This window comes from Thunnus albacares, chromosome 8 (assembly GCF_914725855.1).
Source record: "Thunnus albacares chromosome 8, fThuAlb1.1, whole genome shotgun sequence".
In the NCBI taxonomy this organism is placed as follows: Eukaryota; Metazoa; Chordata; class Actinopteri; order Scombriformes; family Scombridae; genus Thunnus; species Thunnus albacares.
In genome coordinates, this window is record NC_058113.1 from 20,778,307 (window position 1) to 20,794,043 (window position 15,737).

Sequence of the window (15,737 nt, forward strand, 5' to 3'; positions counted from 1 at the left end):
TTCTGTTAGCATGGTGGATGTGTGAGAGGCCTCTGTTTGTTTAATACAATTTAAGAAAATTACTAAAACAGAAAAATATTTTAATAGTCCTTGGTGTCCAGTTACAGTTGTTAATAAAACTCTACTTAAAGGACAGCTTCACTATTTTTCAGTCAGGTGCCCAAATGAACATTGAAACAGGTTTTTCTTGCCATAATCCTCCTGTTCATGCTGACCATTAGAAGATCCCTTCATAATGTACTTACATTGTAAGTGATGGGGTCAAAATCCACAAGCCCCCTTTTGTGCAAAAATGTATTTAAAAGTTTATGTGAGGCTAACATGAAGCTTCAGCCATTCAAATGAGTCAAGTCAAGTAGATATCTTTCAATGTTTCAATCTTTTTAGTGCCAAAGTCCCTCTTTTTGTTACTATACTTCCACCGCAGCACAACAGGGAAACACAAAGAGGGAATATGATGTTAAAAAGACCAGATAGCTACTAGATATGACTAACTCAGACGGTTGAAGCCTCATATAAGCTTCAGATAAACTTTTAAATGCATTTTTGCACAAAATGACTGTGTGGACACACTGTGGATTTTGGCCCCCCAAGAATGATAATTGCGAGGAAAACTTCTTTCAGTGTTCATATGGGCGCACATGGATTTAAGAAAAAAAAAATTGTGAACCTATCCTTTAATATTTAAAAACACACTAAAAGAAGAGCCCACTCTGCTCTCCAAGTGGATTTAAAAATGGCCAAGGGGCCTCGCATTTTTCTGGAGAACATGTCAAATTCCACCCGGGGGTTTAGGTGGGCTATGAAGATTAGAAATAGTTGATGAAGAATTAGAAGGACTCCCCGTTTGTTTGCCACCCACTGAGCCGGTCTCATGATTTCTGCATGACCAGGCTTTGTATCTGGACTCCGCGCTCATTGCCTTTTGTTCTCGCGCCCCCGGTGGGCAGCCGACGGGCCAGCAGCAGCACAGAGACTCCTTTCACCGGCACCGTTTGTTCTCCTCCTCTCTGCTGTACGCTCGCTCGAGCACGTCCCCTTTCTTCAGCTGAGCGGAAATGCATCTGCGCAGCTGCCATCGCCAATACGACTGAATTTCATCAGAGGTGACTGGACTGGATCGGAAATCTCGCCTGCGCTTTTTTTTTACACACGTGGGGTGTAACATCTGTATAAGAGAGGTCAAATCACAGAAACGTGTCAGTGATCTTGTACCAGTTTCTATAAAAACACACAGAGAGGATTGAGGGCTGAACATTTGACATAGCAAACAGATCTGGAAAGGATTATTGGAAAGCTACATAAAGGCTGACAACTTTCAAAATAACGGTAAACAAACATTTATTTTTATTCATCACACAGAGTCATTCATGTGGTTTGTCATTTTGAAAAAATGTCACTCGTGCTAATTTGAGATGCTGAATTCAATGTCTGTAGAGTTATTAAAATATTACTAGGATAAAAGTAGCCACCTGCTCGTGATAAAACTTTATTTAATAATTAAAGTCCATCCCGAGCATCACCTCAGCTCCGTACGCACAATGTGGATAACTGAAGTTTCTGCTGTCCAATCTCAGATGTTATTTTATTTTATGCTTTGTATTGATAAAAATAACTAAAGCGACAGTAATTTAATTTGAAGGGACCGAGTTACATCACTTTTCTCTTGTTTAATTTCATAATTAGTGAGAGCCGAAGAGGAGGGTGAATACGGAAACAGGGAGGGGTTTACTGTCATTTTGGACTCCTGTTGAATTCAGCGAGAGCAGAAAAGTGCTTCAGCTGTCTGGACTGAAGAGTGCTTCACACCATCTGAGTCCATTAGGTCTGTAGTTGATAGACGTTAACAACGGGATCCATTTAAACACTGTGATGCTTTATTCTAGAAAGAAATTCCTTATAAGGTTGTCACATATGGTTGTCATGTTTGTTTATTTTCAGGTTCGTCTGCTGACTGTGTGCACAGAGGTGTGTGCTCATCTGGAATAAGAGCCTGCTCCTTCCGTGATAAACTTCAACTTGTGATCTGAAGTAGTTGTCTTCTGAATATCTTCCAACAAGCAGCAAAGATGGAGCGGATGGAGGATGATAAGGTAAATATAAGTGTTTGTTACTTCTATTGCTGAACGGGTTGTTAGTTTTGTTTTGACATGTATTATTTTTCTGAGCTTAAACCACTGCTTCACAATTTCTGTAGATTACTGTATTTTTCTTCAAATATACACATTAATTTAAGCTGTCTATACAATTCTCAATTCCCAGTATTTCCTGAGGAAGAGTGTCGGCCAGGCTTTTGCCATTGTTTAGTTATTCTGAGCCTGTTTTGTAGCCAGCACCTCCTAATGAATACGAGTGTGGTATTTACGAGTCACAGGTTGCCAATCCTGTACTTTTCCTTTCTGGTAAGGGGAGGAACTTGGGGATGAGAGCAGAACGTTTCAGGACATGACTAAGAGTGAAAGAGTGGGAACTTGGACTGTTGGGTGGCAAGTTTGAACTTGATTGTGTTTTAGTATCTCACTTTTGTTTGGCATGCTAGGTAGAGAAGGTGGGTTGAACGAGTACTAATATGACGAAAAGAGATCTTGAAAAGTGGAAGCGAGGTTTGACTACTGGTAATAAGAATAGGAACAGTGGTCATGTGCAACACAAGAGAGTTAGTGTCTTTCACATCATAAAAAAATACATTAAGTTACATAAAAAATGCGCGCTATCTCCAAACCTGTGCTGAAGCCTTTGCATGCCCTCCCTGCACTTTGTCTTTCGAAACATGTTGCATGCAGTTTCTTCATCTCCATTACTCAACATACATACACACGCCAACTGTGTTGGTATAACTGCCTACCCAGTCACAGTGAATATTAGCATGCACTGCAAAAGGTTTGACTAAGGTACAAAATGTTTGCACAAAATGAGCATTGAAAACCAAAGATCAAGTTCATGATAAAAAGAAAGTTTAAATATATTTTAGACAAAAAGATCAGAGGAGAAAGAAAACTTATTGCGTAACGCAGGTGAGAAAGAGAAGTACTGAATTTTGTAAACCTTTTCTTAAGAAAAATTTCAAAATTACATGAATGCGGAAGTTGAGTGTTGAGGAAGATGGATGCATAATTCCAAATTCAAATAATTTTGCTTCCTCAACAAATACAGATACAAATACAAATACTGGGTCCTCTGCACATCCCTACTGTTTAATATTAGAGTAAAAATGAGACAAATATAACTACATACATTTACAAAACAAGATACTGTAGTCTAGTAACTACGGAACAAAGTTAATTCTTGACCCCCCGAACAGCTGTTGAGAAAACAAGGTCCATTTAGTAGCTATTCTGGAAATTTGGATCATATCACACGATCTTCATCAGAAGATTGGGTTTGCCCAGTTGTTATGGAAGTGTAAATGTTCAAATTTCCATTCTTTTGTTGTTGTTTTTGAGTTGTCAGTGTTTGTATCACTCTTTTAATTCTAAGCAGATAACTGAATGAATGCAACTTTATTAATGCCGTAACCATTAGCAGAATATTAAACGTTCACTCATTAGTCGTACACACTCTCACAAAACGCAAACACAAATTTAACCTATGTATTCTAAATTTTGAAGAATACAGCTGCAGGCATACAGTAGAGCTACAGTTTTTGCTTTGCTGTTGATTTGACAAATAACCTACATAACACAGACACTAGCATAAAACACACATAAATATAATAAATACATGCTTGTGCAACTACATTCCCCAGAACAAGCCTATACACCGTCTGATTCAGTCACTTGATAGTCATAATATACATAATGTGCCTTCCTCAGTCGGCCACTCCCTACATATAGAGCAAAAGGGTGATTTAAGAATGCAGATGTCTAATTCTTACTCAACATCAGCATGTCGCTGCAAATGCAACTGATACTTCTGCACAGGATGATCCTTCTCACACGCATTAAGATACACGCCCACATGTAGGGTTTTTTGCTAATCTCCAGTACGATCGGACTGTGCTGCACCCCAGGCAAACCAGACATGTTTTCTACCCTCCTGTCTGGTTGCCTGAAATGAACTAGAGGCAAAAGTCAAAGGTGACATGCATGTAACTGCATTTAATTTGTTTGTCTCCCTCTTTTTCTCTGTATATCTTTATCATGCATTTGTTTTAATACTAGCAGTTTGTATTTCCCGTACGCTGGCACTTTATCATGCAGACAGCATTTCCTGTGTGCCACACAGAGACTAAAAAAACAAACTGTAACACTGACGTTCATCTTGTTTTAGTACTTTAGTGAGACAAGGCCATGATGACCCTCTATAGCCTGATTAAAACTATCACTATCTCACATTCTCTGTTATCAGTCAAGTATAATTTTTCTCAAGTAATTCATTTCTTTCTGCTATGTGCTATCTCCTTCTGAGCCGTGTGGTGGTTACTGCTAACTTAATGGCCACAAATATTTTAAGCTGAAACATAGTAAATCAGAAAAGAAGGAGGCTAAGCAGATGAAAGAGTAGACAGTTCATTTCAGGAGAGGGAAACTCTTTGAACTGTCCTTTGATTTCAAAATTCAGCTCATATCGAGGCTTGTTTGTTCCCTAATGAACATGCCGTTTCATTACATTTGAGGAACTCTATTATAGCTATCTGTGCCGATAGCGATACCATGTACAGTAAAACGGTGGGACAAAGCTCAATGTGTCTGTTTTTGTACTTTACTGCGATTACAAATTGTTCTAGGCAATGTATTAATTTGCTGGTGGATACACTAAATGTTTCACTCATGCTGCATAGTTGAGTTAGTGTTGAAACGGGCAGATTTAGAAAATAGATGGATTAAATTGGACGATTAAAATGGATTTCCTTTCATTAATAAGCCTATTTGGGCATTAGCCCTTGACTATCAGACTCTGGATGCAAATAATAACTTTCACATTACAGTAAATGTAAAAGAGATCTAGTTCTTTGGTAAGCTGTTAAATCAAAGTGAAACTTTGATTTGGGATTTCTATTTTTGACAGAACGACTCCACAGTTGACTTGGAGTTACAATTTAATTCAAACCAATTACTCTGTTCTGCTTGGTTGGACATCTTTACATATTGCAAATTTAACTCCCCAAGGGATTAATGTCCGGTGTATTAGCTAGTTATTATGAGCTAAGCCCACTTTAATGCCGAAACCAGCAGGAAAAAAACATTCACAATAGGATTCAGTCTTTTTCTCTCCGGGTGTCTTTAGCTACTTAGCTGAGAAATACCTCAGAAGTGTAAATCATGGAGCCCGTGCAGTGTTGTAACACCTAGCTTTCACAGCAGTGCTGTGAGCCTGCAGCTGCTAATGCAGAAAGCTGAAAACAGTGAGGGAGAGCAGATATAGAAAGGCTCATTGTGTATAATTACCAGTGTCACTATAAACAAGAGCTTTGTATAGAGCCAGGAACAGGCCATGTCCACCGTTCAAACTGAGGGAATGATTGTACATAAACTCCATCCGCTCATTGTTTTAATGTCATATCTGTTTGTCTTTTTGTCTCTCAACAGCCTAAGCAGAAGAAGGTAACCTTGTACCTTCTCTACTGTGTTTCCACAGCAGTCATCGGCTCGCTACAGTTTGGCTACAATACCGGGGTCATCAACGCCCCAGAAAAGGTGTGTGTGTGTTTGTCACATGCTGGCCACACAGCTGGATGAATTCTTATAATGGACATTTGGTGTTTTTTTGTTTTAACACAGCTGGGGCAACCCTTAAAGAAGTGGGCATAATTCCAGGATTAATAATAGATTCATATCTACATCCTCTCTCATGTTCTGTTTTTAATATTGCAGCAGTCACTAAAATCACATATATAGATATACATATAGATTTAAAAGACACTTTTTAATTGCCGTTTTTGTGAATCATTTTAAAACCTTTATGTTGTTTTTCTGTATCTGTGGTTTTGCAAGTAGGGCAGTTTGTATTTGTGAGCTAAATTTGACTTGTAGTTCTAGACGTACTGTTTTTAATGTCTGTTAGTTGTGAGCACATTGCATTATAGCAATGCTAAAAGCTGTACTGCCCCCATGTGGACGTGTCAAAAACTCTCAAATCATCTCAAACATGCTCTGTCCCATTTGTTAGACCTTAATTGAAATATTTGGACGTTAAACCACAGAAGACAAATGCTTTCTTAAAATCAGCCACTCCTTAACACTTTTTTCTGTGGTTTCCACAGAAATTGCGGGCTTTCTTCCACAATGTGTCTACGGAGCGGTACGAGGAGGCTTTCAGCAAGGACACCATCACTATAGTGTGGAGTTTTTCTGTGGCCATTTTCAGTGTGGGAGGCATGATAGGGTCCTTCTCTGTTGGAGCCATTGTCAACAAGTTTGGCAGGTGAGAACTTTAGGTATACATCAGATATAATGTAAGATGGCAGACAGTAAAATCAATCAAGTCCTTTTCAGGGTCGTTAGCAGGCATTACTTAAATGTGGCTGTTACAGAAGTAAAAACAAAATTTCCGTAAGCACTCTCACTTTATATATATATATATATATGCTTTTATAGTTGCTTGATTTTTTCTGTCTTTACTAACTTCTTCTTTGTGTCTCATCACTAGGCGCAAGTCCATGCTTCTATCTAACATCCTGGCTATACTGGGAGGTGCTCTGATGGGACTGTCGAGCCTGAGTCGATCTTTTGAGATGGTCATTATCGGCCGGTTCGTCATTGGTGTGTTCTGTGGTCTGTGCACGGGACTGACACCCATGTACGTGGGTGAGATCTCTCCCACCGCTCTCCGAGGAGCCTTCGGCACACTGCACCAGCTGGGTGTAGTTATTGGTATTCTGGTGGCACAGGTACGAGGGTGTCATATGGTGATTATATTATTGGTGCTAGTATTAGGTTACATACCCTGAAGTAGAATTTAATGTAGCAGAAATAAATGGAGTTTGTTTAATCAGGTTTATATGATTCATCTCCTGTTGCCTGTGTGTTTTAGATCTTTGGTCTGGAGTCTCTGTTGGGTTCAGAGTCTCTGTGGCCTCTACTGCTGGCCCTGACCGCCCTTCCTGCTGTACTGCAGAGCATCATGCTGCTCTTCTGCCCTGAGAGTCCTCGCTACCTGCTCATCGTCCTCAATGAAGAGGAGGAGGCACGAAAAGGTCAGTCTTGAGACAGTTTAAACAAGATGGCGACATCAGGTTTTAATAAAACTGAATATATTATATAATGTCTCATGTATTTTTAATGATCTGTGGATTGAAGCATGTCCTATAGATGAGATGACCCTGTGATTTATTAAAATGTTACCATGTAATATGATGTACTTTACATTATATCTGCATACTTACTTCCTCTCAATTCATCCATCCTTTCTTCTCCTTGTAGCACTGGTGCGTCTGCGCGGCTCTGAAGATGTGACTGATGATATTCAGGAGATGAAGGAGGAAGGGATGAAGATGGCCATGGAAAAGAAAGTGACCATCCTCGAACTCTTCCGCTCCCCAAACTACCGTCAACCAATCCTTATCGCTATCGTCCTCCAGCTCTCTCAGCAGCTGTCTGGCATCAACGCTGTGAGTAGACGTCATAGCCTATAATGGAGCACCATGATTGGGATATAATGATCAAATGTCATTCTAAATGAAGTGAAGTGTGAGGGCAGCCTTTAAATTCGCCATACTGATCTCAAACATGAATCTTTAAAGGAGCATTCACTGAAATGATACAAATTTTTCTGACAAGCGCATGACAGAGGATGCTTTGTGGCTCCAGGCAATGTTAGATTGAGTGGAATAATTTAAGCCACTGAGAGTCAATGGATAGAGAGAAGCACAGTGATATTTGTTAAAAAGGTCATGTAACCGAGTTGACTAAATGTTTTAGCGGTTGCTGCATCTGGCCTGACAATCACTGCTGCTGCAGCCTGGGGCTAGAGGCTGCGACATCAATTCAACTCTGGCAGACCATTAACACTACTGATGACCTATATCACTCAATAGTGGAGCAGCTAGTGGAGTAACTATTCAAAAACTTAAAGCTGCACTAATCAATATTTTTATTTTAAAGGGGACATATCACGCACATTTCCAGGTCTTTATCTATGTTCTGGGGCTACGTTACAGTTAAGAAAACTTTATTTATTTTATACTCGGTGCAGCCTCTGTCTGAAACAGGATGTTTTAGCTCCTGTCTCTTTAAAGCCTCCCTCCAGATGAGCCCACTCTGTTCCAGTTGTCCAGCTCCTGGAAGCTGTGTCATGGCCGACTTCTGCTGGTTCCCGAGGCTATGTAAACAAACAGTAGTAGTAGGATTTAACGTCTTTTTCTTGTTCTTTACTTGAAATGGAAACTTCTCAAATAAATCCATACATCAAATTCGAAATATGCAAGCTGACGACACGAACAGCCAGTGGAACAACCTTAGCAACAAAGACTATGTAGCAGTTTATATACATTAACCTCAAGTTCTGGAACTTTGACTATGTTTAACATAGACGTTTGACATCATAACAGTAAGAGAAAATCACAAAAAGCATAATATGTCCCCTTTAACAATGGATCACAACTACTTGCATGTGAAAGAGGGTTGCTCATTTTGATGAAACCACAAGAAATTATCCCCCTGACTATACAGTTTTCCTTTAGCATTATGGGGTATTTTAGCATTTTTCAGCTCATTGTTTTGGTTTTAAGGTCCACAACTTTACCGTTTGTGTTCACTCTCACTGCTGTCATCAATCTTGTTTGTTTTTTGCAAAAACATCTCATAAACATGCTACACCCTACCTGCCCACCACCAAACAGAAGACAGGCAAAGTTAGCGATTAGCTGGTGAGCATAGTGGAGCATTTAGCAGCTAAAGAGCTTAATATTTCCCTCAGGAGTTGCTGGAAACCAAACTAGAACTAAAAGAGAGTAAATATTGGACATAGATTTGCCCGGTGGCCAGAAACAAGCTCCAATAAATGCTAATGTAACTCCATGTGTGCTGGATGTGTAAATAAGCAGCTGTTTGTTAACATCAGCTGTATAAGGTGATAATACTTCATGTCAGTGTTGTGTTTACAGCTTATTGCGCTGCCCTCAAGTGGACAAAAAAATCAATTAATGCTGGTTTAGTGTAACAGTATACGTCCACTGTCATGTTTTTTAAAGACTGCATAAGACATTATAATACTAATTCTTTCTTCTTCTCTCCTTTCAGGTCTTTTACTACTCCACAGGCATTTTTGATAAGGCTGGTGTAACTCAGCCTATCTACGCCACCATTGGAGCTGGAGTCGTCAACACTGTGTTTACTGTCGTCTCTGTAAGTGTCTGACTACATGCTATTTAAACACTTACAGTTTGGTATCTTAATACAATTATGTTTTCTATTTATTAGAGTATTGATTAATCACCTTTTTTCTTTGGACACCAGCTCTTTCTGGTTGAAAGGGCCGGGAGAAGGACCTTACACCTGATTGGACTCGCTGGAATGGCCATCTGTGCCATCCTCATGACTATCTCCCTCTCTTTGGTGGTGAGTGACCGTTGCAAGAATCCTCAAATTCAGTGAGCTTTTTGCTTAAAAAAATAAAATCTCAACACGCCTTACTTATATCATTCTGTTATTCTGTTTATTTTTACCTCTGACTGCTTCACTGTTTCTCTCTCTAAGGAATCGGGCAACCAGTCTCTAAGCTACCTGGCCATAGTGGCTGTGTTTGGCTTTGTTGCCAGTTTTGAGATGGGTCCAGGTCCCATCCCCTGGTTCATTGTGGCTGAGCTCTTCTCCCAGGGTCCTCGACCTGCTGCCATGGCCGTCTCTGGTTTCTCTAACTGGACCGCCAACTTCCTGGTGGGGATAAGTTTTCCTAAACTGGAGGTATGAATACATTTACTGCACCTCGATCTATAAGCAATTTGAGTTTGTCTTTCAGTTTGTTACAAAAATCTCTCTCTCTGTTTTTCTCTCAGCAACTTTGTCGTGCTTATGTCTTCATCATCTTCACGATCTTCCTCATCCTGTTCTTCATTTTCACCTTCCTGCGCGTGCCTGAGACCAAAGGAAGGACCTTTGATGACATTGCCCAGGGATTCGCTGCCAGTGCAGCGAAACAGTCCCAGTCCCCGGTGCCTGAGGCGGTGGTCGTGGGCCTTCCAGAGAGCAAAGAACCTGCACCTATGTCCCCAACAGAAAAGGTTCCCATGGTGGATCTTCCCCCAGAGAAGCAATGAGCATGAAGAAGAAGGAAAACTTAGGGTACAACAAAGACAACAGGTTTCATGCACATAGATATGAGTTATATTTTATAACTCGCAAATGACAAAAGAGCAGCTTAGTGCCACAGAGTGTGTTTAGAAAAGCCAACTCAGTGTATTAATGCAGATATAAGATACTGTTTAGTGTGCCTTTTCAAAAATTAAATAGTGTTTTTTTTATAGATTCCCTAGTTACAAATGCTAAAATAATTGATAGAAGTCCCAGTAAGCCTGCTTTAAACACAGGCCAAACTTAAATGAATTACCAGTACTTCATTTTTGTTGACATTCCCAGTGCCAGCTCCACATATATTCCCATATAAGAGGATCAACATATGTTCAGTGTTAAGACCCCAGGCCCTCAGCTACCCCCAGTGTTAAACGGTTGTAGGATTTGGGGTTTACGTATTGAGGTCAAGCTTGGAAAGCCGGTTTTGGAGCCCAGTAGTTTGACCCAAAAAGACTGACTTGCTGTCCTGTCTGCCTGCCTGATGTGTTTTAGGGAAGGGAGACATGTTGTCCTAAGTAAACATGGAGGAGGTGCTGTACAGTAGCAGTCTCTCTCCCCTTCAGGTGCACAAAAAAGCACTGAGTATAGACTTAAAATAAATATATTTAAGCATTCTGAGAGTAGATGATGTAGGTATTTATGTGTTTGAACTCAGCAGAGCTTGTGCTGATAAAGAAGTAACACAAGGACTGTTCTGTAAACTGGTACTGCCTGTAAGAACTATATCATTTGTATGACAATGAGATGTAGTCTAACACTGCCAAGCCTTAACAAAGTCTCTTTACAGGCTTTCTGCTCGTAAAACCACGACCTAGCCTTGTGTATTTTTTTATTTCACTGCAGCGTACAGACTGGATGACACTTGTTTACAGTATGCATTACAACAGTTGGATATGAAATGCAATGCAGCATTTTGATGCTCCAAAACTCAGGTGGCTAATTGTTTTACAGGGCTTCTAACTATTATGGTTTAGAAAAGCACTTATCCACCACTGTACATGAAAGTCTTTTGACATCTGTACGTACTAGCAGCAGCTACTGCATCATAGGTCACCAAATCAGAAGTCCTTGTCAGTGTTAAACAGTATTTCATCATTTGAGGGATGTATTGCAACACATTCAAGTCCACTGATGATTAAATATCAGCATATACGTGTCTCAGTCAAAGCAAGATATTAGACGTGTGGTGAGATGTTGAGTAAAAACGCTAATGAATTGTATTTATTTCACTGAACAGAAAATGTCTTTTTGTCTGTAATTGTTTGTCATTGTCTGAAATCGTGTGTTTATCTTGTCAAGTATCCAGCATCTGCATCATGACCAGCTATTATTCATGCTTACAAATGTTGTGTGTCAATGTTTGCACAGTCGCATCACTGATAAGGAAGCACTTTTCAACATTTTAGCTTAACAGTGCTTCATTTTCACATTGCCAGTCGGACTACTGTCTAATGATTGTGTATATTATGTATGGCTCTCTGTTAGATAGAAATGTGTGTTAGGATATGTATAATTTTTGTTGTTACTCATAATCCTGTTAAATCTGTTACATCCACTCCGATTTCTCTTGCACTCTAGAAATACTGTTACTATGGTGAATGCTACGGTGTTGCGCCACAATTTTGGGAAAACAGAAGTGAGAAGTGACGAAGGCTGAGTGTGTGTGAGAGTCAGATAAGAGTTGACCTTTATTGTCTTTCTCTTATAATCTCTGTTGTCCTGCTGTAATAATATGAGTGACTGAAAAACTAAAAAAGGAAATAAAGTTGTCCATATTTTAAGGGAATGTGTGACTTAAATAATGAGCATAAACAGAGCTTTCTGGGTTTTTTTTTCTTGCTATAATGCTATGAGTCAAAGCAAGTTTGTTTCCATAAATATTTAATGTAACCACTGTCTCTGTGTTTAAGCGAAAGTGTGAGAGGTTTGTGTGGTATTTTGTCTGGTACCCACTTCTGCACAAACAACTCCATTTCCTTCTCTGCACCTTGGCAAAACTTCAGTTAGCTGCGCAGTTACACACTGTAGAGCTAACCAACTCTGAAACACTGAAATAAAACCCTGAATTGAAAACAAGAATTCAGTCTCTCTGTGGCTGCTGTTGCTGTGCAGTTCAGACTTGATGTTTTTAGGATTGCATGCGTGGGGGGGGAGTTATGAGGTCAGATTTCCTCCTGGGTCACACAGCTTCAAAAGCCAAAGCCAGAGCACAAGTACTATATGGAGATTCAAGAGAATATTTACCTAAAAGGGGGAATCCCTCCAAAATTTACTTTAACATTGTCGTCCTAAAGAAAACATTCTCTTAAAATTACAAGTCTTTACTGTTGTTTTATGAGTGTAGTGGTTCTCACGTTTGACAGAAATCAAATCCTAGTTGAGTTGCATTTCTAGAGGTTGTTGATTTTATTTGATTTATTAGGGGAGAAGGAGACTAAAAAACATTAGGGCTGCAATTTATTTTCCTTATGACTTAATGTATGGATTATTTTCCAGACTGAATGATTAGTTACTTTGACTATAGAATGTCAGAAAATAACAAAAAATGCCCATCACAAGTTCCCAGACCCCACAATGACATCTTAAAATCTCATTTTGTCCCACCAACAGTCCCAAATCCCAAGATATTCAATTTACTATGATAGAAGATTGAAGAAAACACAAAATATTGACATTTGATAAGCTGAAGCCAGTGAACTTTAGCCAACAACAACAATAACAACAGAGCAGCAGGACAGACAGTATGAAGTAGAAAACAATGCAGTTAAAGAGAATAAATAACAAAAAAGATATGCTCTCATTTAAAAGTATCAGACTAAGAGCTGAGCATTAGGTAAAAGGGGCTTAAAAAAATCTTAAATGATTAATTACCAGAAGTAGCCTCTTAATTCTCTGATGATAGAACTATCAACTAATCGTCTGATGTTTTTTTATGCGGATGGGTTTTGTTTTTTTTCCAAATTAGCGAGGAATAAGTTCATGCAGAACAAGTTTAACATCCCTCCTTAATGAATGGAGCACCACGATCCATTTCCCCCCTCACTTAACCTTCTGTACCTCAGCCCCTCGGAGCACAGAGCCTTGGGTAAAGGGCCCCCGGCTGGCTGGGAATGGGGCCGTCTAACTGTGTCAAGCCAATAGGCAACATCTCCCTGCAAGAGTCTACTCAAGTCTTACTCATTGCAGTGAACTGGGGCATGAAAGCCCATCAACAAGCAGCAGTATCGCAGTCTGACCAGCGAGTGGCGTGCACGGGCCGAGGGAGGGGGGGGGGGGGGTTGGAGTGTTCAGCCCAGTGTGTGGTGTGCTTGCTTGTGTGTGTGTGTGTGTGTGTGTGTGTGTGCGTGTCTAGATACTGTCTGGATGAGCAATCCTGTGAGGCGATGAATGTGCCTGAGAGGCAGAGGGGAGTGAGACACGAGTGGGTTGGGGGAGGATGGGGTGTGGGGGTGACGAAGAAGCCACATGAAGGATGGAGGGCATCCAAAAATGTGTCTAAATAATAGTCATTTTCCATAAAAGGTAGAACTGAGAGAGATCAGAAAAAAAGGGAAAAAAGTCGGGCACCCTCACATGCCACAGCTTGAAAAATGCAAGTTAGCAGTGTGTCCAGACATGTGAGGGATGCCACAGTTTGAGGCACAGTCTGCCAGGCGGCCTTGCAGAAATCTGTGTATTAGAAGAGGGCTGGAACGGACGTCGTTAGACATGTCTAGACAGTAGTTTCAGAGACCAGACAAACTTGTTTATTAAAATTTCCACCTCCAATTCTTTTCTCTGTCTCTTGTTGATTCTCTCTTTGTTTCTCTCAAATAAACAAAAACTCTCTCCCACTCTCCTCTCCACTCTCACTCTTCCTGATCCCGTTCTCTTCCCCCGTTTCTCTGACAACAGCGTTTTGTTTACTTCCTCCGTTGGCAGTTCAGTCTCGTATGTGCCACTGTCTGTTTTGCTCTGTAAATATTTTTCTCCTTCCCTCATTCATTCATCCATCCACAACCCCCCCATCCTCTCTCTCTCTCTTTCTCCCTCTCTCTCTCTCTCTCTCTCTCTCTCTCTCTCTCTCGGATAAAGGGAGCAAACAGACTCCACCCCCTCTCTCACCCCCCTCTCTCGCTCTCTGTCACACACACTCACTCTATCTCCCTCTTTCTCTCTCTTTCATGCTCTCTCCCTCCCTCTCTCTCTGTCAGTGTCATTCTGTAGTGGAGATGTGGAGTGTCTTTCTGTCTCTCTGTCTGTTTTTCCAGCCTAATTCAGCTGAGGAAGGTAAGAAGTAACTTTTACTTGAATTTATTAACATTTAATCCATGATTGTATGTGTGTGTGTGCGTTAATGGAGAGTTCACACAGCGCTCTCATCATGTGCTTGTAATGAGCCCACAAGTGCAGGATGGACACTTGGTATGCTTCTGTAATAAGTCTCTAAGAATGTGGCTCTCTGGGAATTCAGAGCATTCTGACAACGTGTGAAACATTGGCACATAAGGCCAAAGCACCACGATAAAGTCTACTTCATCCTGGATTTTTTGGGCGCCACCTCCAGCTTGGGACCCCCCTGAATAATTACCACCTTTCCCCTTGTTCACACAATCCTCTGTGTTTTAGTTTGTGTATTTTTGTGCATGTACATATGCATGCACATGCTTGTGTGTGTCACTGTGGCAGCACATCACACAGGACTTTGTTGGCATGGAAGTGCCAGGTGCGTGCCGGGGACTATCAAGCTCCTTCAAACAAAAGAATATGGAAATAAGGCAGGACACAAATGCATAATAAGTTGCATAACCCGTTTCTCTTTGCCTGTGTACTCGGCGACCCCCCAGGCCAACCTCATCCCCCCCCCCCCCCCCCCACCCCCCGTGCCACTCATGATCTCCACTGCCCTCCCCCCCTTCCAGAATCAGTGTCCCTTTCTCCACAGTCTCCTCAACGGATGTGTCTCCTCTGCTCTGCTCTGCTCTGCTCCGCTCTGCTCTGAACTCTCCACGCTTTGTCTATATAAATGGAAATATTATATGTCTTTAAAAGTACAAGAGTGAGTGAGAGAGACAGTCAGACAGAAAGAGAGAAAGAGAGAGAGGGAGAGAGAGGGAGACTGTCTGGAAAGGCTAGTAGTTAAGTGAGACTCCATCCATGACTTGTTCTGTCAGTTCAGAGAGGGCTGACTTGGGAAATCTCAATGATAACTTGATGACTCAAACTGCCTTTATATTGTATCTGAGTGTGTGTGTGTGTGTGTGTGTGTGTGTGTGTGTGTGTGTGTGTGTGTGAGAGAGAGAGAGGTCTGTCATAGGCTACTTTTGGGGACAAATTCCAGACTTAGGACCAGTTAATTGGGGACGGCTTGTCCAATTAGGGACAAAAGCCATGTCCCCAATTGTGAAAAAGCGGATTTTTGGGTCAGTGGTTATGTTTAGGGTTAGGGTAAGTCTCCAGGAAATGAATGTAAGTCTATGTAATGTCCCCAAAAGTGACCATGATCTGATATGTGTGTGTGTTTGTGTG

At 40.8% G+C, this 15,737-nt stretch overlaps 2 protein-coding genes across 3 annotated transcripts in view; both read left to right on the forward strand.

Moving 5' to 3' along the window:
• The first annotated feature begins 1,077 nt into the window (after window positions 1–1,077).
• slc2a3b (solute carrier family 2 member 3b) lies at window positions 1,078–12,308 on the forward strand. Of its 2 annotated transcripts, none has more exons than XM_044360153.1 (12): window positions 1,078–1,329; window positions 1,687–1,825; window positions 1,942–2,093; window positions 5,529–5,636; window positions 6,203–6,363; window positions 6,589–6,829; window positions 6,973–7,135; window positions 7,362–7,549; window positions 9,180–9,284; window positions 9,396–9,497; window positions 9,639–9,842; window positions 9,935–12,308. In XM_044360153.1, exons 3-12 carry the CDS (start codon window positions 2,070–2,072, stop codon window positions 10,193–10,195), a joined length of 1,557 nt encoding a protein of 518 aa, XP_044216088.1. In that variant the 5' UTR covers window positions 1,078–1,329; window positions 1,687–1,825; window positions 1,942–2,069; the 3' UTR covers window positions 10,196–12,308. The 2 variants fall into 2 exon arrangements, with proteins under 2 accessions (XP_044216088.1, XP_044216087.1); XM_044360152.1 differs by having other exon boundaries at window positions 1,079–1,329; window positions 9,636–9,842.
• A 2,084-nt stretch (window positions 12,309–14,392) lies between these two features.
• Window positions 14,393–15,737, forward strand: part of ephb6 (eph receptor B6) — a 40,748-nt gene continuing 39,403 nt past the window's right edge. The window contains exon 1 of the mRNA XM_044360079.1: window positions 14,393–14,498. Coding sequence (XP_044216014.1) covers window positions 14,393–14,498 — 106 coding nt within the window. The remainder of the gene's footprint in view (window positions 14,499–15,737) is intronic.

Coding starts and splice junctions, on each gene's coding strand:
- slc2a3b (XM_044360152.1), top strand. CDS start 2,070: ATGGAGCGGATGGAGGATGATAAG. Junction 7,136..7,361: donor AGAGGAGGAGGCACGAAAAG/GTCAGTCTTGAG, acceptor TTCTCCTTGTAG/CACTGGTGCGTCTGCGCGGC. Junction 9,843..9,934: donor TAAGTTTTCCTAAACTGGAG/GTATGAATACAT, acceptor TTTTTCTCTCAG/CAACTTTGTCGTGCTTATGT.